Source organism: Scyliorhinus torazame, chromosome 7 (genome assembly GCF_047496885.1).
Source record: "Scyliorhinus torazame isolate Kashiwa2021f chromosome 7, sScyTor2.1, whole genome shotgun sequence".
NCBI lineage: Eukaryota > Metazoa > Chordata > Chondrichthyes > Carcharhiniformes > Scyliorhinidae > Scyliorhinus > Scyliorhinus torazame.
Genome location: NC_092713.1, coordinates 34,242,937 through 34,265,966, shown reverse-complemented (window position 1 = coordinate 34,265,966; position 23,030 = coordinate 34,242,937). Strand labels below are relative to the sequence as shown.

Genomic DNA, 23,030 nt, shown 5'->3' with positions numbered 1-23,030 from the left:
CCGTAACCCCATGCTTTGATTGTGGCCAATCCACCTAACCTGCACATCCTTGGACTGTGGATGGAAACCAGAGCACCCGGCGGAAACCCATGCAGACACAGGGAGAACATGCAAACTCCACACAGACAGTCACCCAAGGCTGGAATTGAACCCAGGTCCTTGCTGCTGTGAGGCAGCAGTACTAACCATCATGCTGCATGTCAGTGGCTTGGAATGCAGATGTCCTGCTTGATACAATTCAATGGCAAAAGCTCAATAGAATTTTTTTAAATTCTGCTTCCTGTCCATGGCCATCCAGATTAAGAGGATACCAGAAGAGAGAGCCTTTGGGCAACTGCTGTGGGCCGTCTGTGGCAATCGAGAAGGGTGGGAATCAGAGCAAAACATTTGGACTGAAGGAAAAATTGTGGTGGGGTGGAAAATGGGGTAAGATTTGTGGGGTCTGGAGAGTGAACATTTCTGATTGTGAGCAATGCTGGAAAAGCATATGCCCACTAGATCTGACCGCTCCCTCCTCTCTTTAGGTTTTCTGAGCCCCCGGAAATTTGACTCGCAGTTGTTCAATTGAAATGGCTGCCAAATCTAAGGTTTGCTGCCATGTCTGAATATTGAAATCACCCCGCCTTTCCGGCCCAACACCGTTACTGTTAAACAGAAGCAAGAACAACCATGAATAAAAACAGAAAATGCTCGAAAAACTCAGCAGGTCTGGCAGCATCTGTGGAGAGAGAAACATCTAACATTTTGAGTTCAATATGACATCTTTTCATGAGTTGGAGTTGTGCCTCACATTTCTACTGCTTTATTCCACCACGTTCCATCCTTAACCATGTCTTGTCCATCGAGTATGAGGGGAGCTTATAATTCTCTCAATGTATTTTGGAGATGGCAACTTTTTATTCTCTCCCCCTCCCTAAATTCTTTGTCCCTTTCACTGGTTTGTTCCATCCTCAATAAAAGAGCAACATGTTCGAGCCTGCCAACTTTGTAGATATTGTAAACTCCAGCAGTCATGGGGAAATAATTATCCAGGTCAGTCTTCATTTACTCCATGTATAACTGCTGAGCATTTAAGAGAAGCTAGATAAACATAAGGGAGAAAGAAACTTAAGGATACACTTGACGGTTGAGGTGCTGAGAAGACACTCATGTGGACCATAAGAAGCATTGACCTGCTTAATAAAACTACACGATCTGTGTAATTTGTGAAAAAAATACATGACAGTTCTTGAATTACCCTCCAATGCTAGCTTCCTCTTTTGGCTTCCCATGTTGCATGGGGTCACCTCAATGCTGGTTGATCATCTTTTATATCAACCATCATTTTGTTTTGGATTTGACAGGTGATTTTGCAGCCTGAAGTCTTACCTGCTGCTAACCCTCTGCATTTAACTGGGCTGGGGACTAGTAATGATACACAATGGCTTGTCTGCCCCAGTAGCTGGGTTCTTCTGTCGCCAACAAGTCCTGGAGTGGGACTTGAACTCAGGACCTTCTGGCTTAGAGGCATGACCACCATTAACTGTACCACTCAGATACCTTTAGAGGACTAATCGCAAACCTATATTCAACATCACTAATTCATCGACTGGTGGCAACCTTTCACTTATCATAATAAGACCATAAGATGTAGGAGCAGAAGCAGGCCATTCAGCCCATCGTGTCTGCTCTGCCATTCCATGAGATCATGGCTGGTCTGATGACCTACCGGGGGAAGGCCCTAGCGGCCAGCTCTCTGGCACGGAGTCTGGCTCTGGGGCTCAGAAGGGAAGGGGGGAGAATAGAAAAGCAATAGTAGTAGGAGATTCAATGGTTAGGGGAATAGATAGGAGATTCTGTGGTCGCGAGCGACACCCCCGGAAGGTATGGTGCCTCCCGGGTGCCAGGGCCAGGGATGTCTCAGATCGTGTCTTCAGGATCCTGAAGGGGGAGGGGGAGCAGCCAGATGTCGTGGTGCACATTGGTACCAACGACGTAGGTAGGAAAAGGGGTGTGGAGGTAATAAATGAGTTTAGGGAGTTAGGCTGGAAGTTAAAATCCAGGACAGACAGAGTTGTCATCTCTGGTTTGTTGCCGGTGCCACGTGGTAGCGAGGCTAGGAATAGGGAGAGAGTGCAGCTGAACACGTTGTAGGAATGGTGTAGGAGGGAGGGCTTCAGGTATTTGGATAATTGGAGCGCATTCTGCGGAAGGTGGGACCTGTACAAGCAGGACGGGTTGCATTTGAACCAGAGGGGCACCAATATCCTGGGAGGAAGGTTTTCTAGTACTCTTCGGGAGGGTTTAAACTAATTTGGCAGGGGAATGGGAACCGGATTTGTAGTCCAGCAACTAAGGTAGCCGATATTCAGGACGCCAAAGCGTGTAGTGAGGCAGTGGGGAAGGGAACACTGACAAAGGAGAGTACTTGCAGGCACGGGGATGGGTTGAAGTGTGTATACTTCAACGCAAGAAGCATCAGGAATAAGGTGGGTGAACTTAAGGCATGGATCGGTACTTGGGACTATGATGTGGTGGCCATCACGGACACTTGGATAGAAGAGGGGCAGAAATGGTTGTTGGAGGTCCCTGGTTATAGATGTTTCAATAAGATTAGGAAGGGTGGTAAAAGAGGTGGGGGGTGGCATTGTTAATTAGAGATAGTATAACAGCTGCAGAAATGCAGTTCGAGGAGTATCTGCCTACTGAGGTAGTATGGGTTGAAGTCAGAAATAGGAAAGGAGCAGTCACCTTGTTTGGAGTTTTCTATACACCCCCCAATAGTAGCAGAGATGTGGAGGAACAGATTGGGAAACAGATTTTGAAAAGGTGCAGAAGTCACCGGGTAGTAGTCATGGGTGACTTCAACTTCCCAAACATGGAGTGGAAACTCTTTGGATCAAATAGTTTGGATGGGGTGATGTTTGTGCAGTGTGTCCAGGAAGCTTTTCAAACACAGTATGTAGATTGTCCGACCAGAGGGGAGGCAATATTGGATTTGATACTTGGTAATGAACCAGGGCAAGTGATAGATTTGTTAGTGGGGGAGCATTTTGGAGATAGTGACCACAATTCTGTGACTTTCACTTTAGTAATGGAGAGGGATAGGTGCGTGCAACAGGGCAAGGTTTACAATTGGGGGAAGGGTAAATACGATGTTGTCAGACAAGAATTGAAGTGCATAAGTTGGGAACATAAGCTGTCTGGGAAGGACACAAGTGAAATGTGGAACTTGTTCAAGGAACAGGTGCTACGTGTCCTTGATATGTATGTCCCTGTCAGACAGGGAAGAGATGGTCGAGTGAGGGAACCATGGTTGACAAGAGAGGTTAAATGTCTTGTTAAGAGGAAAAGGGAGACTTGTGTAAGGCTGAGGAAACAAGGTTCAGACAGGGCGCTGGAGGGGTACAAGATAGCCAGGAGGGAACTGAAGAAAGGGATTAAGAGAGGGCATGAACAATCTTTGGCGGGTAGGATCAAGGAAACCCCCAAGGCCTTTTACACATGTGAGAAATATGAGAATGACTAGAGCGAGGGTAGGTCCGATCAAGGACAGTAGCGGGAGATTGTGTATTGAGTCTGAAAAGATAGGAGAGGTCTTGAACGAGTACTTTTCTTTTGTATTTACAAATGAGAGGGGCCATATTGTTGGAGAGGACCGTGTGAAACAGACTGGTAAGCTCGAGGAAATACTTGTTAGGAAGGAAGATGTGTTGGGCGTTTTGAAAAACTTGAGGATAGACAAGTCACCCGGGCCTGATGGGATATATCCAAGGATTCTATGGGAAGCAAGAGATGAAATTGCAGAGCCGTTGGCAATGATCGTTTCGTCCTCACTGTTAACAGGGGTGGTACCAGGGGATTGGAGAGTGGCGAATGTCGTCCCCCTGTTCAAAAAAGGGAATAGGGATAATCCTGGGAATTACAGGCCAGTTAGTCTTACTTCGGTGGTAGGCAAAGTCATGGAAACGGTACTGAAGGATAGGATTTCTGAGCATCTGGAAAGACACTGCTTGATTAGGGATAGTCAGCATGGATTTGTGAGGGGTAGGTCTTTCCTTACAAGTCTTACTGAATTCTTTGAGGAGGTGACCAAGCATGTGGATGAAGGTAAAGCAGTGGATGTAGTGTACATGGATTTTAGTAAGGCATTTGATAAGGTTCCCCATGGTAGGCTTCTGCAGAAAGTAAGGAGGCATGGGATAGTGGGAAATTTGGCAAGTTGGATGACGAACTGGCTAACCGATAGAAGTCAGAGAGTGGTGGTGGATGGCAAATATTCAGCCTGGATCCCAGTTACCAGTGGTGTACCGCAGGGATCAGTTCTGGATCCTCTGCTGTTTGTGATTTTCATTAATGACTTGAATGAGGGAGTTGAAGGGTGGGTCAGTAAATTTGCAGACGATACGAAGATTGGTAGAGTTGTGGATAGTGAGGAGGGCTGTTGTCGGCTGCAAAGAGACAGAGATAGGATGCAGAGCTGGGCTGAGAAGTGGCAGATGGAGTTTAACCCTGAAAAGTGTGAGGTTGTCAATTTTGGAAGGACAAATATGAATGCGGAATACAGGGTTAAAGGTAGAGTTCTTGGCAATGTGGAGGAGCAGAGAGATCTTGGGGTCTATGTTCATATATCTTTGAAAGTTGCCACTCAAGTGGATAGAGCTGTGAAGAAGGCCTATGGTGTGCTAGCGTTCATTAACAGAGGGATTGAATTTAAGAGCCGTGAGGTGATGATGCAGCTGTACAAAACTTTGGTAAGGCCACATTTGGAGTACTGTGTACAGTTCTGGTCGTCTCATTTTAGGAAGGATGTGGAAGCTTTGGAAAAGGTGCAAAGGAGATTTACCAGAATGTTGCCTGGAATGGAGAGTAGGTCTTACGAGGAAAGGTTGAGGGTGCTAGGCCTTTTCTCATTAGAACGGAGAAGGATGAGGGGCGACTTGATAGAGGTTTATAAGATGATCAGGTGAATAGCTAGAGTAGACAGTCAGAGACTTTTTCCCCGGGTGGAACAAACCATTACAAGGGGACATAAATTTAAGGTGAATGGTGGAAGATATAGGGGGCATGTCAGAGGTAGGTTCTTTACCCAGAGAGTAGTGGGGGCATGGAATGCATTGCCTGTGGAAGTAGTTGAGTCGGAAACATTAGGGACCTTCAAGCAGCTATTGGGTCAGTACATGGATTACAGTAGAATGATATAGTGTAGATTAATTTGTTCTTAAGGGCAGCACGGTAGCACAATTGCTTCACAGCTCCAGGGTCCCAGGTTCGATTCCGGCTTGGGTCACTGTCTGTGCGGAGTCTGCACATCCTCCCCGTGTCTGCGTGGGTTTCCTCCGGGTGCTCCGGTTTCCTCCCACAGTCCAAAGATGTGCAGGTTAGGTGGATTGGCCATGATAAATTGCCCTTAGTGTCCAAAATTGCCCTTTGTGTTGGGTGGCGGTGTTGACCTTGGGTAGGGTGCTCTTTCCAAGAGCTGGTGCAGAGTCAATGGGCTGAATGGCCTCCTTCTACACTGTAAATTCTATGATAATCTATGATTAATCTGGGACAAAGGTTCGGCACAACATCGTGGGCCGAAGGGCCTGTTCTGTGCTGTATTTTTCTATGTTCTATGTGATAATCCTCAACTCCCATGTTCCCCATGGAACCTTATCCCCATAACCCTCGATTCCCTGACAGATTAAACATCTGTCTAAATCAGCCTTGAACATACTTAACGGCCCAGCCTCTACAGCTCTCTGCTAAAGAATTCCACAGATTCACTATTCTTTGAGAGAAGAAGTTCACCCTCCTCTCTTAATTAACATTTAACACAAGAATTAAATCTCCCCTTAGTCTTCCCCTATCCAAATTATGCAGTTTGAGTTTTTCAAAAATCATTTAACTTTTATTTTGGCGCTCGTCTATTGAATCTGCTTCAATACTCCGATTAACAGTGATGGCCTAATTAATGTTCTGTGCAGATTCATCGTCGCTTCATTGCTTTTATATTCAATATTCTTGTGCAATCAAATACCTTTCTCCTTTCTGTGTCTTTTCAGCTTTCAATATGTGTCTTCACCCTAGGGTCCTGTCTGCATTTCATTGAAACTTTCACTATCTAGGGCACCTTTGCATTATTTTTCCTAAAATTTACCACTGTTAAGCTGCATTTTCCTGAACGGGTGTATGTTCCAAATTGCAATTAATAAAAGATTCTGATTTCCTGTGCTTCGATCTGTTAATTGGAAACCAACAAAAGCAACTTTGCCTATGACAAAGGTACAACATTAAACCAGGAATTAAATGTTAATGGGTGCCTGGTAGAACTGTGACCTGCAGGTGCCCCTTCTATTTTGTGTGAATGTTATTCTAGTTAAAGTATTTTGAGGTTCTGTACTGTTTTTGCTGTCTCTGTATTGCCGGTATGTTCATTCTGTGTGCTTTTAATACTTTCATTTGCTGTCTGTAATCTTTTGCAAACAGAAAAAAAATATCAGGAATCTTATTTGTTGCATTAGTAAAATCGGATGCCTTTTATTTTTGCATGCAGCAAAGCTTTTTCTCAGTGACCCTGACTCCTCGGGCATCAAGGATGCTGTGAAAAAAGGTGAGTGTCAAAATTGAGAGTATGTTTGCTCTTCCGTGTGTTTATATTTATGTTTGGAAGTAATCCTACCAGCTACAGTATCAGTCAGTGGGCATTCATTCAAATGATCTTATCATCTTAGTAATGGTGAGTACAGTGATGGAGGGAATCCGTGCTGGGTGCTTTTGGTTATGTTTTTAGACAATAGTTGTGGATTCTTTAGCTGTAGATGCAACTGCTCCTGGCCATGTGGGCATTCGCTGCTCTGCTGCCAATCTCTAGAAGTTAGCAAACATAACACAACCATCTCAATGCAAACAATTAATTGCAAAAGTTATCAAGTGTGTTTCTGTAAAGATTCATTACTGTAAAGGAGGATCTTTTCAAATAACGAACGTACAACCTCTGAAATGTAATTTCATTCCCATGTATTCACCGGGGTACAACATATAAATATTAGTTGGTCTACCATCTGTTCTGATGATCATATGCTTCCCAGATTTTAAGTTAAGCAGCCAACAGACAAATGGAATATTCCGCTTGTCTTTTTTCTGCTGCATTTTAGTGACTCGTGAAACCAACCAGAAAGAATATTTGAGAAATTTTGTCACTTGCATTATTATTATTATTAGGACCATTCGTTGTTTGAATTTGACGTTGCAAGGAGGCCCATGTGGTGCCCATACCCAGACAATTGTGTGTTACAATAGAAAATCCTCCTTTGTAAATAGAGGCAAGAGTATTAACATTTTACAGTTGTTGGCATAAACACAGTGGGTCATTGAATATTTTAAATATATTAAGAGGAAATATTCCTCTTCTGAAAAGGTATCAAATGATGTGTAAAATCTTTTGATGGAAGGAATTTGCAGTGCAGGTCTTTCGTGAATGAGTAATATTCCATAGACCCTTGGTCAATATGTACCCTGATCATGGTGAATTAATAATTAAATTAAAGGTGCAATATAAAAACAAGTTCTAACTTAAATCAGTCTTTGAACTCAAGATACCTACACTCCATCTCACATCAGTTTACAAACTATATCTGTTCAGTCTAAGTTTTTAAAAAGTGCTGTAAATACGCAGCAGGTGTGACAGCATCTGTGGCGAGAAACAGTTTGAGTTTTAGGTCTATGAGTATTCAACGGAAAATTTTTGAGATGCAGCAGAGTCAGTGAAGGGAGAGGAAAGAAACCAAAAGGAAGACCTACGATACGGTGCAGGAATCAAAATAATATTTTTCTGCGAGGATTCATTTTAAGGAAAACAAAAGACACCTGGCTTAATTTTCTCAAGGGCTACCTTTGATTTTCGGGAGCTGCTCTTTAATTTTCACTACTTCCTTTTATTAGGTGATACCAGTTAGCACACACTGAGCTCCCATGAGCAGAAAATTGACAACCTGATATTCTCTTTTTGGGTTGTTGCTTTCCAAGTGGGATGCTGAGGAGAGGAAGGGGAACAGATTTGGGGGAGACCCTGGAGATGCCGCCAACCCTTCACCCCATGACCTATGTTTAATCCTAGCTTAAGAGAGAAATGCTCTCTTACCTCTGTTGGCTTGAAGGATACTGCATTGAATAACATTTGGACAGCCTTAAACCCAGACTTGGGGCCTTACAAATACAGCCCCAGATTGCCAAGCTCAACCTGACAGGCCATGTGAATGGCTGGTATCCAAAATGGAAAGGTCACACTGTGCCAATGGATAGTCATCTTCATTTTGTACACTTATCTAAAACTTGTTTATTGATAGTTTTTTCCATCTTTGGTCCATTCTATGGGGTTTCCATGGTCTCAAAAAGTGTTAGCATTCTGAGAATTGTTTTAAGTGGCTATTCAACCAGACAGGCAAAATGCTGTGACTCGACGTATTTCAAAAGTAATTGAAGCAACATCCCTGCCCAGTGTTGTGGCATCCCAGACAACCTGTACCATGTCTGCCGCACAGCATCCCAGAAGCACACAACCTGCTCTGCTGATGGCTGTCTGTCTCCTTTTGCAACTGAGAAGGGAAAATCAAAGGCCAAGGGAGATATTTGGCTCGTGCAGGGAAACAAAGGTAACCGCACACCATCTAGTGCCAAGTTGCTTTTGAACCGGTCACACAAGAAATAAGGCTGTCACACCCTGCCCCGAGGTGAAATCTGATGGCTGAAGAAGCCAGTCCTAATTCCCCCAACAGATTTGTGGCACCTTGTATTCAACTTACACAGAAGAGCAACTGGTATGGTAAATCAAAGTTGGAGTTGACAGAAGCATTGTAGGTTTAGGAGTAAAAAAATATTCATGGAACGACACGTGACACAGTCAAAATGTAACTTGTTTTGAACTGTTCTTTGTGCCTCGTTGCTGAGTTTCCAGCCACCTCCTCTCTGCTCTCATCATCCAGCAGCTGGTTGAAGCAATTGGTGCTGGCACAGCCGAAAGTCTCCTGCATGGTGACAGCAGGAGCACCCAGAATGCCTGCTCTTTGACCTCCAATCACAGGTTCTCTCCCTCCAGCCCTTGCTGTTCCTCCAATCGTAGATTCTGTGTCTGGAGATGCGGGAAGAGCGAGAGAGAAGGAATCAGTCATGGGAGGACCTGGAGCAGTGAGTGTGGGAGGAGTAGCTCCTCACAGATTCTGTCTGTCTCCTTAGTTTGCTACTATTCACATCAGAATACACGGGGAGGGGGACTTACAATATTTTTAATTTTTCGCTCCTATCTTTGATTTTCATGAGCTGTTTGTGGTTTCCAGGGGTTGATTTAGCACAGCAGGCTAACCAGCTGGCTTGTAATGCCAGCAGCACGGGTTCAATTCCCGTACCAGCCACCACCGACAGGCGCCGGAGTGTGGCGACTAGGGGCTTTTCACAGTAACTTCATTGAAGCCTACTTGTGACAATAAGCTATGATTATTATTATTATTCCGGGGCGAATTTTCCCAAGTATTTTGAACCCTAATTGGGTGGAAGGCAGAAGAGATGAAATGAGAAAAGGGTTGATGGTGCTGTGGCAATGTAGAGAGAAATAGTTAACACTTCAAATCAATGACCTTTCAACAGAACTGGAAAAACTGACAGATGCTGAAAGACTTTCTGAGTATTTCTAGTATGTTCTGTTTTTATTTCAGTTTTCTGGTATCTGCAGTATTTTGATCTCTCTGTGTTCAGGAGCTGTGTTCCTTTTTTATATGCAGGGATCAGGTGATTGCAGTATTTAAATATTTATGTCTCTATCATTTTGTCTGTAACATTATTCCCTGCTAACTTAGTACTGTTATCTGTTGCAAATGAAAACACGGTGTGCTTGGAGCATGCACTCATCCTAGCTTGGGAGTGTTCAAATCCCAAATGGATTAGTGCTGCAACTGAAGTCATTCCAAATTATGTGTGCCTTTAAATTAATATAATCCGTGAGAATATATTCCATAAATAACATTTTTTTTTAAACTGAGCAAGCCACCTGTCTAATTCATTTGGCTCTTGGTTTGTTGTTCACGTTTGAGAACTGAAATTTAGCCGCAGCCTTGAAATCACGCTGATGTTTGTGATTACTATGTAGAGTAAGTACGCAATCGCTTTACACGGTTTGGGTACTCTTAGCAATGTACTAGCTGAATGGCATATTCATTGATTCACAATGATATTCAGGCAGAAGGACCAAAATGGGCGGCACAGTGGTTAGCACTGCTGCCTCACAGCTCTCGGGTCCCAGGTTCAATTCCGGCCTCGGGTGACTGTGTGGAGTTTGCACTTTCTCCCCGTGTCTGCGTGGGTTTCCTCCGGGTGCTCTGGTTTCCACCCACAGTCCAAAGATGTGCAGGTTAGGTAGATTGGCCGTGCTAAATTGACCTTAGTTTCCAAAAGGTTAGGTGGGGCTACTGGGTTACTTAAGTAGCGTGCTCTTTCCAAGAGCCGGTGCAGATTCGATGGGCCGAATGGTCTCCTTCTGCACTGTGAATCCTATGAAAACTGTGGTGACCCCTGCAGGTGATTAAGTAGCAAAATTCTATTGCAATATGTTTTTCTAAAACTTATACCTTGAAAACATTTAACAAAACCGCATGTTCTAAGTAGGTTGGTCTTGAAATGTGTTTTTGGAGAAAATGTTCTATTTATGACTATGATTTGCAGGTCCAATTGTATTTTGAAACATTCGTCCAATTGAAAGACATGATTAGTGTGTCTTTTTAGAATAGAGATACTGTTGACAGGTAATAATACCGCACGGACTGCTACTGGTTCCCATGATATTTTACCAGATTACAAGAACCTCCAGTGCCTCTTGCCTTTGGTGTACTTTGAAGTGTTTTATTTGCCTGCTTTTGTGTGAAGGAGGATAAGATCATAAGACATAGGAGCAGAATTAGGCTATTCGGCCCATCCAGTCTGCTCCGCCATTCAATCATGGCTGGTATTTTTCTCATACCCATTCTCCGGCCTCCTCCCCATAACCCCTGATCCCCTGATTAATCAAGAACCTATCTATCTCTGTTTTAAAGACACTCAGTGATTTGGCCTCCACAGCCTTCTGCGGGAAAGAGTTCCACAGATTCACCACCACCCTCTGGCTGAAGAAATTCCTCTTCATCTCAGTTTTAAAGGATCGTCCTTTTAGTCTGAGATTGTGTCCTCTGGTTCCAGTTTTTCCTCCAAGTGGAAACATCTTCTCCACATCCACTCTATCCAGGCCTTGCAGTATCCTGTAAGTTTCAATAAGATCCCCCCTCAGCCTTCTAAATTCCGAGTACAGACACCGAGTCCTCAACCGTTCCTCATGCGACAAGTTCTTCATTCTTGTGAACCTCCTCTGGATCTTTTCCAAGACCAGCACATCCTTCCTTGGATCGGGACCCAAAACTGCTCACAATATTCCAAATGGAGTCTGACCAGAGCCTTATACAGCATCAGAAGTACATCCCTGGTCTTGTATTCTAGCCCTCTCGACTTGAGTGCTATCATTGCATTTACCTTCCTAACTGCCGACTGAACCTGCACGTTAACCTGAAGAGAATCTTGAACAAGGACTCCCAAGTCCCTTTGTGCTTCTGATATCCTAAGCATTTCCCCTTGACACCACTTGACTGTGTATTTGTTGGTTTCAAGTGGTTTATTCCCCATTTTTTCTTAAAAGGTTAACTTGCAGTGAACTGTGTTGCATAACCAGGAATTTGCGCACAGTTAACATACATTTGGTAGCAAAACTGAGCCATTCCATTTCCATATATTTTATTTGAAAAGCTAGTTTTCCTAAAATGTGGCTTTCAGTGAAATAGCAGCCATGATGTTTGTATAAAGCCGGTTAATACGTCAGTCTCTTGAAAAATGTTGTGAAGTTTGTAATGCCATAATAATACATAAACATGTTTGAATTTAAATGTAATCATTTGTGGCATTTGTTAATGACCACTCAGCTATTAAAAGGTGCCTCCTGTTACTACATTCTTATTAATCTTCTGCCAAACTGTGAATGTGCAACAAAAGTGGCAAGTGTCCTTTGAATTTATTTCCCAATATTGTAAAAACTTTCAACATGTTGACCCTTGGGACTTTCTCTCTCTCTCTCTCTCTCTCTCTCTCTCTCTCTCTCGCTCTTTCTCCCCCCCCCCCCCCCCCCCAACCAGAAACACACCGAGATTAGTGCTTGTTTTAAGTTATAAAGGTCACTTTTGAGTTTTCCCAAGCACAAGCTGGTTAGGGTACAGTCTAATGTGCTCATTGCGAAGATGGCTGGGACATGCTGTTTGATACGATCTGACAGTCGTTCGGACATACAACCTACATACCTAGCCTCACATTGGCATTGAAATTCACTATTTGAGTAGGCCATACTAAATAATCCTCACTATTAAATATCATGCTTCAAACCAATTTCGGATTGTCAGTCTGGCTTGCAGTGTGGCACATTTTGCATGTGCTGGAAGCTAGGTACCGAAAGAACATATGCACACATGGTCTGTTTCAGCTAAATAAAATAAATGACATCCTTTTGCTGATTCATTCTCTAGGGCGATGTCTGGACCAATGAGGGGCAAGCTGCCTGGGTGAAATTTCAAACTATGCTTAGCAGTTATCTGTCGGTCACCATCAACTGGTGCATTCTCCATTGCGATGCCTCTACCGATCCGAGTCCACTTGCCAATCAGCATTCTTTTCTCATATAGTATAAATTTTTGTTTTTCCCTTTTATATCGGTATTCTTGCGTCCTGATGAGTGCAAGAAAAAAAGCTTCAACATGTCTTATTTCAGAAGTACTCACATTCTGTACTACTAAATGGTTTTTCTACTAAAAAATGTAATTTTCAAATGATATTTTTGTTTTTACTACCTATCTGTTTTTGAGGAGATTAAAAAGTACTCATTAACATTAAAGTTTTAAAATGTTGTTGCCCTGGAAATAACCCAAATTCTGTACTTAATGCAGCTTGTTCGGCACTTTCAGTATCACAGCTGGACTCTGTGATTATTGCTCCTCCTCCACTCGAAGATGGAGCTAGTCTTTCTCTCTCGCACCTGCAACCATATTGGGAAGAACTGGAAACTCTTGTTCAAAGTCAAAGCATTGTAGCAATTGGTACATCTGATTTGGATAAAGTACTTTTAGAGCAACTCTATCAGTGGGCTCAGGTAATAGCAGGTTGAAATATTCTTGGATAAAATTCTGTACAATGTTCCCTCTAAGCGTTAGCTGTACTGCAATCTGGAATGTACCACAAAGTGCAATAAGAACATAAGAACTAGGAGCAGGAGTAGGTCAGCTGGCCCCTCGAGCCTGCTCCGCCGTTCATTGAAATCATGGCTGATCTTTTGTGGACTCAGCTCCACTTTCCGGCCTGAACCCTTAATCCCTATATTCTTCAAAAAACTAATCTATCTTTATCTTAAAAACATTTAATGAAGGATCCTCTACTGCTTCACTGGGCAAAGAATTCCATAGATTCACAACCCTTTGGGTGAAGATGTTCCTCCTAAACTCAGTCCTAAATCTACTTCCCCTTATTTTGAGGCTATGCCCCCTAGTTCTGCTTTCACCCGCCAGTGGAAACAACCTGCCTGCATCTATCCTATCAATTCTCTTCATAATTTTATATGTTTCTATAAGATCCCCCCACTCATCCTTCTAAATTCCAACGAGTACAGTCCCAGTCTACTCAACCTCTCCTCGTAATCCAACCCCTTCAGCTCTGGGATTAACCTAGTGAATCTCCTCTGCACACCCTCCAGTACCAGTACGTCCTTTCTCAAGTAAGGAGACCAAAACTGAACACACTACTCCAGGTGCTGCCTCACTAACACCTTATTCAATTGCAGCATAACCTCCCTAGTCTTAAACTCCATCCCTCTAGCAATGAAGGACAAAATTCCATTCACCTTCTTAATCACCTGTAAACCAACTTTTTGCGACTCATGCACTAGCACACCCAGGTCTCTCTGCACAGCAGCATGTTTTAATATTTTATCATTTAAATAATAATCCCTTTTGCTGTTATTCCTATCAAAATGGATAACCTCACATTTGTCAACATTGTATTGCATCAGCCAGACCCTAGCCCATTCACTTAGCCTATCCAAATCCCTCTGCAGACATCCAGTATCCTCTACACTTTTTGCTTTACCACTCATCTTAGTGTCATCTGCAAACTTGGACACATTGCCCTTGGTCCCCAACTCCAAATAATCTATGTAAATTGTGAACAATTGTGGGGCCAACACTGATCCCTGAGAGACACCACTAGCTACTGATTGCCAACCAGAGAAACACCCATTAATCCCCACTCTTTGCTTTCTATTAATTAACCAATCCTCTATCCATGCTACTACTTTCCCCTTAATGCCATGCATCTTTATCTTATGCAGCAACCTTTTGTGTGGCACCTTGTCAAAGGCTTTCTGGAAATCCAGATATACCACATCCATTGGCTCCCCGTTATCTACCGCACTGGTAATGTCCTCAAAAAATTCCACTAAATTAGTTAGGCACGACCTGCCCTTTATGAACCCATGTTGCGTCTGCCCAATGGGACAATTTCCATCCAGATGCCTCGCTATTTCTTCCTTGATGATAGATTCCAGCATCTTCCCTACTACCGAAGTTAAGCTCACTGGCCTATAATTACCCGCTTTCTGCCTACCTCCTTTTTTAAACAGTGGTGTCACGTTTGCTAATTTCCAATCCGCCGGCACCACCCCAGAGTCTTGTGAATTTTGGTAAATTATCTATAGTGCATTTGCAATTTCCCTAGCCATCTCTTTTAGCACTCTGGGATGCTTTCCATCAGAGCCAGGAGACTTATCTACCTTTAGCCCCATTAGCTTGCCCATCACTACCTTGGTGATAACAATCCTCTCCAGGTCCTCACCTGTCATAGCCTCATTTCCATCAGTCACTGGCATGTTATTTGTGTCTTCCACTGTGAAGACCGACCCAAAAAACCTGTTCAGTTCCTCAGCCATTTCTCATCTCCCATTATTAAATCTCCCTTCTCATCCTCTAAAGGACCAATATTTACCTCAGTCATTCTTTTTTGTTTTATATATTTGTAGAAACTTTTACTATCTTTTTATATTCTGAGGAAGTTTACTCTCATAATCTATCTTACTCTTCTTTATAGCTTTTTTAGTAGCTTTCTGTTACCCCCTAAAGATTTCCCAGTCCTCTAGTCTCCCACTAATCTTTGCCACTTTGTATGCTTTTTCCTTCAATTTGATACTCTCCCTTATTTCCTTGGATATCCACGGTCGATTTTCCCTCTTTCTACCGTCCTTCCTTTTTGTTGATATAAACCTTTGCTGAGCACTGTGAAAAATCGCTTGGAAGGTCCTCAACTGTTCCTCAACTGTTTCACCATAAAGTCTTTGCTCCCAGTCTACCTTAGCTAGTTGTTCTCTCATCCCATTGTAATCTCCTTTGTTTAAGCACAAAACACTAGTGTTTGATTTTACCTTCTCACCCTCCATCTGTATTTTAAATTCCACCATATTGTGATCGCTCCTTCGGAGAGGATCCCTAACTATGAGATCATGAATCAATCCTGACTCATTGCACAGGACCAGATCTAGGACCGCTTGTTCCTTCGTAGGTTCCATTACATACTGTTCTAGGAAACTATCGCGGATACATTTTATAAACTCCCCCTCAAGGCTGCCTTGACCGACCTGGTTAAACCAATCGACATGTAGATTAAAATCCCCCATGATAACTGCTGTACCATTTCTACATGCATCCGTTATTTCTTTGTTTATTGCCTGCCCCACCATAATGTTACTATTTGGTGGCCTATAGACTTCTCCTATCAGTGACTTTTTCGCCTTACTATTCCTGATTACCACCCAAATGGATTCAACCTTATCCTCCATTGCACCGATGTCATCCCTTACTATTGCCCGGATGTCATCCTTAAATAACAGTGCTGCACCACCTCCCTTACCATCCACTCTGTCCTTCCGAATAGTTTGATACCCTTGGATATTTAACTCCCAGTCGTGACCATGTTTCAGTAATGGCCACTAAATCATAGTCATTCACGATGATTTGCGCCATCAACTCATTTACCTTATTCCAAATACTACGAGCATTCAGGTAAAGTACACTTATGTTGGTTTTTTTACCTCTGTTTTGAATCACTTCGATCAGTAACCTCTCAAGTTATATTTCCTCTCAACTTTTCTCCTAGTTTTCCTTGTCGTTGAACCCATATCTTCATGTAACAACCTGCCGTGTCGCTTACGATTCATGTTTTTACTTCCCGTTTTATTCCTTTTGGTATTACTGGTCCTATTCACTGAGCTCCCCTCAGTCACTGTACCTTGTACTGTCGCCCTTTTTGATTTTTGACTATGGCTTCCCTGCCTTACACTTCCCCCTTACTGCCTTTGTTTCTGTCACTGTTTTACTATCTTCCAACTTCCTGCATCGGTTCCCACCCCCCTGCCACATTAGTTTAAACCCTCCCCAACAGCTCTAGCAAACATCCCCCCCCCCCCCCCCCCAGGACATCGGTTCCAGTCCTGCCCAGGTGCAGACCGTCCGGTTTGTACTGGTCCCACCTCCCCCAGAACCGGTTCCAATGCCCCAGGAATTTGAATCCCCCCTCTTGCACCATCTCTTGAGCCACGCATTCATGCTATCTATCCTGACATTCCTACTCTGACTAGCTCATGGCACTGGTAGCAATCCTGAGATTACTACCCTTGAGGTCCTACTTTTTAGTTTAACTCCTAACTCCCTGAATTCAGCTTGTAGGACCTCGTCCCGTTTTCTACCTATACCGTTGGTGCCTATGTGCACCACGACAGCTGGTTATTCACCCCCCCCCCCCAGAATGTCCTGCAGCCGCTCCGAGACATCCTTGACCCTTGCACCAAGGAGGCAACATACCATCCAGGAGTCTCGATTGCGTCCGCCGAACCGCCTGTCTATTCCCTTTACGATTGAGTCCCTTATCACTATAGCCCTGCCATTCTTCTTCCTGCCCAGCTGCAATAAACAGGCTATGAGCAACAACAAAAATTAGGTTAAATGTTGGTTGTATTGGTTGATAGATTTGCTCTTGGATTTGCTGCTGCTTTTATTTTATTTTTAAACATTCTTTGGGTTTATTAAGAATACCCCAGTAGCTATATTTTTAAGATTCATTGCCTGGCATTAAAATTGTACTAAGTGGATGCACTGGTCTGAGTTGGGGACATTGTCTAGAGTTTCTATTCCTGATTCCTATCCAGTGATCCCTGCTGTGTGTGCATGTGAATGTAGGGAAATGATAGGATCAACTTGGCTCAGCTCTTCAAGGTTCAAGCCTCGATCTGAGTAGAAGTAATTGCTCTCAACTGGGATACCAGTGAATTGAGCTGCCATTGACCTCGGGTGTCCCAGTGACTATACAGCAGGTGGAAAACGTGGCCACGGTTCTTGCTCTTGATTGTTATCATAGAATTTACAGTGCAAAAGGAGGCCATTCAGCCCATCAAGTCTGCACCGGCTCTTGGAAAGAGCACCCTACCCAAGGTCCACACCTCCACCCTATCCCCATAACCCAGTAACCCATCCAACACTAAGGGCAATTTTGGACACTAAGGGGGCAATTTATCATGCCCAATCCACCTAACCTGCACATCTTTGGACTGTGGGAGGAAACCGGAGCACCCGGAGGAAACCCACGCAGACACGGGAAGGATGTGCAGACTCCGCACAGTAATCCAGTGCCTTGTGCTAGAAGATGTGTTCATAGGGTGGGAAGAGTAGGCCCTTTGGCCTATCAAGCATGCTCTGCCATTCAAATAGATCATGATCTTCTACCTCAACAACATTTTCCCACGCTACACCTATATTCCCCTGAAACCTTTAACATAGAATCATAGAAACCCTACAGTGCAGATGGAGGCCATTAGGTGTACACGGACCCTCTGAAAGAGCACCCTATCATGACCATTCCCTAATCTCTGTAATCCCACCTAACCCTTGGATACTAAGGAACAATTTAGAATAGTCAATCCACCTAATTTGCACATCTTTGGACTGTGGAAGGAAACCGGAGCACCTGGAGGAAACCCACGCATATGTGGGGAAAATGTGTAAACTCGACAAGTCACCTGAGGTTGAAATTGAATCAGGACCCTAGCGCTGAGGCAGCAGTGCTAACCACCGTACTACCATGCTGCCAACATTTCAAAATCTATCTATCTGTCTTGAATCTATCGATATCTGGCTGAGCTACCACAGCCTCTGAGGTAGAGAATTCCAAAGAATCACCAACCTCAAGAGTGAGGAAATTTCATTGCTCCTCATTTCAATCCTAAATATCCTATTCTGAGTGTCCCGTGGTTCTAGCACGGCCAGCCGATGGAAACATCCTTCCTCCATCTATAGGTCTGACAAACCTGTTGGTGTTTTTGAGGATGTAACCTGTAGTGTAGATAAAGGAGAACCAGTGGATATTTTAATTTTCAGGATTATCTCCATTTGTGAATGCTGCACTTCAATTCCCATTTCTGTTTCTTTACTGTTATGTTTAAATCTTGTCTTTTGATTCGACAAGTGCAATTCGACAGAGAATAGTTTAGTGCACTGGAGTTGGAAAATTGCATCTTTGTGTTTATCTAGCATTGCCTGTAACTTTTTTCCTTCCATGTGTCTAGGTGAAACCTAGCAGTAACCAGGTAAATTTAGCTTCCTGTTGTGTGATGCCACCAGAGCTTACTGCCTATGCTAAAGAATATGACATACAGTTACTGACTCACAGTGACCCTAAAGGTGAGATGTCTGTGTGTGTGTGTGTCTGTCTTTGTGCGTATGTAAGAATCTGTGTATTCCTGATTTGAAGACCATTAAAAATGTTTGGTGAGAGAGACAGGGATTTGCTCTTGTGTGTGTGTGTGTGTGTGTGTGTGTGGGGGGGGGGGGGGGGGGGGGGGGGTTTAATGGGGTCATGCTGGATCAGTTTCTATCTTCACAATCATTTCTTTAGTTCTATCATGAAGTTGCTAATATTGCAGGGATATGTTCTGCCAGTGTCCTCATTAGGCTTGGCTAAAAAATCACATGCGAGCCCAGGAACAGTCTCAGTGTTAATTCTCCGGAACATAACAGCTGAGCCCTCGACCTTTTCCTCAGCAGGCATCCACATTTATATTGCAGGAACCCTGACTGTATACTCCAGAATTTCTTATTGAAGTGCTCTGCCAGTCCAAATGTGGTGTTAAACTGTTCTCGTGGTTCAGGTAGATTTCATGATGCCATGGTACTAAGAGAAGTGTGCAGTTATCCTGATGTCCCGACCAATATTGGACCAACCATTAATATATCAGTGTGTGAAATCTTACCTGCTCAATAGCAGACTCGCCATCACCACCTTTAGGGCAACTGGATTGGACAGTAAATACTGGCCTTGCTAGAAATGCCCATATCCAAATAATTATTATCTTTAATCAGTAGCCACCGCATTACATTGCTACATTTCAAATTCTTCACAAGTGAAGCGTTTGGATTGTTTTCAGAGACTTAAAAAGACATGGTATAAATAAGTAATTTTTATTTTCTAAAGCACCGAGCAGATTGCACTAAATGTTCCATTTCTTTCTCTTTAAGAACTGATACCCATGTTAAGTTTTCAAGAGGCTGTGATTGCCAGCGTTCAAGACAATCTGGCATATGAATGGATAACGAAGTGGGTGCTGCGCTATTCAGTAATTGTTAAAAGCAGAGGAATTATTAAATCAAAGGGCTATCTTGTATACGCTAAAAGAATTCGTTACTAGAATCATCTTTGACAAGAAGCCAGCTGATTGGAATAGCACTTTTATAAACCAATTTATGCATGATACGCAAAGGAAGAAATCTTAGAAGCTGCACTATTGACCAAATGCCTTTCCATCCTTTTTGACGATTTATTACTGGGTCCAAGATAAATTTAAAAAGGAAAAAAAATTCAAAGAGTTGAAAAGAATGCATTGTAAACCAGATTGTGTTTTGCATACTCGATACTGTTTCTACCTGTTGATTTAACTGGCTGTTCTGTTAAATTCCTTTTTTCTTTGAAGTATTTTTGGTTTAAAGATATATGAGGAATGCATTTACTTTTTGTAGTTCATTTTTTTGGGGGAACAAGACATGGGTACTTTTTCAGAAGACACTAACAAAGTAACAAAACCTGCAGACAGGCACAGATTTGTGGTCCACAACTTACCTGAACTAGCATCAGGCTGAATCCTTGATGAGTTATATGTGCTGTCAGCAAATGCCTAAGTCATTGCTCTTTATGCAGCTTAACTTTTTCTATTTCTGAGTAGTTTTCATTAAATTTCCAAGTACTGACCCCGTGCTACTGCTTCTAACATTATGAAATTTTGGGTTATGGTAATGTTTTAGAAAATAACATTTTATCTCTTTTTGAAGATTTGCTGCTGTGTATCACGAAAACCTTGATGTACAGTTACTGGTATTTTGTGATGGAGTGAAACATTTCCACCCCCCCTCCCACCTGCCTATGTCATTCTCCACTGTCTTCAGATCAGCTAAGAGAAGAATGTGTTTGAATGTGTGCAATCCAATGGTATGTAAAGGATAGACAAGTGGACTCTGCTGCTAACTGAAGCAAGCCCACAGAATAACATCCACCTAGTCTGGTTGGTTTTCAGCAAATCACTGACTCTTGTATATTTTATTCATGCCAAATGGATTACTAATTTTTGTAGTTTAACATTAAAAAACTTAAGACAGCATATTGCTTTATTATGTGGGAACATGATATCACAAAAAACTGTTGCATTCCTTGCCACCATAGTATTACTATGGGGCCGGTTTGCTCGGTTGGCTGGACAGCTAGTTTGTGATGCAGAACAAGGCCAACGGCGCAACATCAATCCCCGAATCGCTGAGGTTATTTATAAAGGCCCAGCCTTCTCAACCTTGCCCCTCGCCCGAGGTGTGGTGATCCTCAGGTAAAATCACCACCGCCTCAAAGGGGAAAGCAGTCTGTGGTCATCTGGGACTACTATGGCAACTTTACTTACTGTATTGTGATGCAGTAATTTGATGATTGGTGAGTTTGGTGTCTAGATTGGCTGATGTGCTGCTTATGAAACAGCGTAGAAGACGGAGCAAAGTTGGTCGTCAGGTAGTACATTACACTGAGTGGGGCTGAACAGTAATGGTGGAGATTCCCTACGGACTCCCTTTTTGTTGGGTGAAGTACAGTGCTGCTGACCACTTGTAATTGCTGGGGTAGATGACACTAACATGCTGCCATCTTTCTGTATGCATTAGTGCATCATGCGAGCCACTGTGGTTTGGAGATCAGGGGCTTTCAAAGAAAACGCCACTTTCAAAAATTAAACCACAAATAAAGTAATATTCAACCTACATGTTCATCTACTGGCTGTTCTCGAAGAAAGTCTTGACCATAAATCATGGGGATACCACTCTGGAGCATTATCCTTAGCAAAAGTTAATTGAAATTGTAACTTGGGGCCACTTTTGGCCATAACTTATTGCTTTTTTAAAAAACTATCAACTTTGTGCTTAACACGTTTAGGCTGAAGTACTGTATAAGCTTGAATGTATAGTAGTTCTAATGAAATGGTACATATCTCGAAATAGTGAATCTATGATAAAATGTTATATTTTGTTTACTTGGCTATGTAATGGATTTGAGGTGATTTGCACATTAAAAGTGTGATCTAAATACCATCTGATTTTTCTTTTTTACTCCGTGTTTTGACTCTGCATTAAGTTCAGAAACAACATTTTTTTAAAGGAACCTATATGACTATCTGCTGTTCTGCACTTGCTGGTGTTGAGGTGAAGGTTGTGCTGTTTATCTTAGTGTGACAGGAAGTGTTGACAGCAAGTGGGGGTTTATGTGTGATCTGGAGGTTTCTAATGTAGATACATAATATTTGACCACCTGTATTTGAGTCAGCTGAGCTGTACATTCTTCACAGGGTTATCCGGAGAGCATGGAAAAACAAAATATCAGTCAGTCATGAGACACGTGTATTAGAACTGGTCAAACTTCCTGCTTTGCGATTACAAAAGGCTACCTCGTCTCATTTGAATCAATTAGATGACTTTATAGAAAAAAATAAAATACTAAATAATAGATAAATGCAGAACCTCAAAGTATGGCCAAGGAGCACAGATTAGAAATTGTAAAAGAAGTTTAGAGCAGATGTCAGGAAGAACTTCATAAAAGGCGATTTATGAAAATTTGAAATGGTAGTAAGACCATTCAAGCAACAAAGATGCGAATAGGAGAATATTGTTTTTTAACTTTAGATTGATGAGCTAAGATGGGTTCCCTCATCAGTAATTTTTCATTTTTATTGATCACTTTCTCCCTGTTTTCTTACCCTGAAGGTACTGATTCCTGGTTGGGGTATGGTCTGCTGTCTGCTCCCCCTGCCCCCAGTTCAGAATATAGATTTCTTCTAAGTCTAATTTATTAATGCATTATAGCACAAATGTCCATTTTATTTTGCCACATTTGAGCAAATGTAGACCCAACCATTTCAAAGTCGTGATTTTTTTTGTTGCACTGAATTTGAAATGACCTTCAAACCCTTGTGAAGTCAACCGGCTCAGTCTCAGAACCTCCTTCAGTTTACACCGGCTTTCAGAATTCGATCAACCCCTCAATCTGGCCTTTTGTCTCTCCTGCCTTCCCTTCACCCAAAAATTTCTAGTGAATTCTTCAGCTGCCTCGAGTTTTATTTTAAATGACATCCCTAAATATCTATCTAATTTTTCTCACTTTACCAAAAAGCAGCCTCAAAATCTGCCCCTTTGATGGTGGTGTGATCTTATCTCCCCTGCTATTCGCATAGCTGATTGGAAGTTCTCCCCTGCATCTGCAAAATAAATGTGCGCTGTTGCAGTTGTCAAAATGCGTTTTGTTCGTCTCTTAATTATTCATCTTAACCCCACCTATTGAATGTTTGGAGTCGATGGGTTTAAACACCAGATTGACCTTCCAGTCAGTTCCCTGTACAGAGC

General features: G+C 42.7%; 1 protein-coding gene across 2 annotated transcripts in view; it reads left to right on the top strand.

Annotated features, from left to right (window-relative positions):
* Window positions 1-21,720, top strand: part of gclm (glutamate-cysteine ligase, modifier subunit) — a 33,141-nt gene extending 11,421 nt beyond the window's left edge. Inside the window, exons 4-7 of one of the 2 annotated variants that reach the window (XM_072510529.1) lie at window positions 6,518-6,574; window positions 12,966-13,168; window positions 18,677-18,791; window positions 19,626-21,720. In XM_072510529.1, coding sequence (XP_072366630.1) covers window positions 6,518-6,574; window positions 12,966-13,168; window positions 18,677-18,791; window positions 19,626-19,795 — 545 coding nt within the window. In that variant the 3' untranslated portion in view covers window positions 19,796-21,720. The remainder of the gene's footprint in view (window positions 1-6,517; window positions 6,575-12,965; window positions 13,169-18,676; window positions 18,792-19,625) is intronic. The other variant, XM_072510530.1, reaches the window with a different exon arrangement.
* Window positions 21,721-23,030: the final 1,310 nt, after the last annotated feature.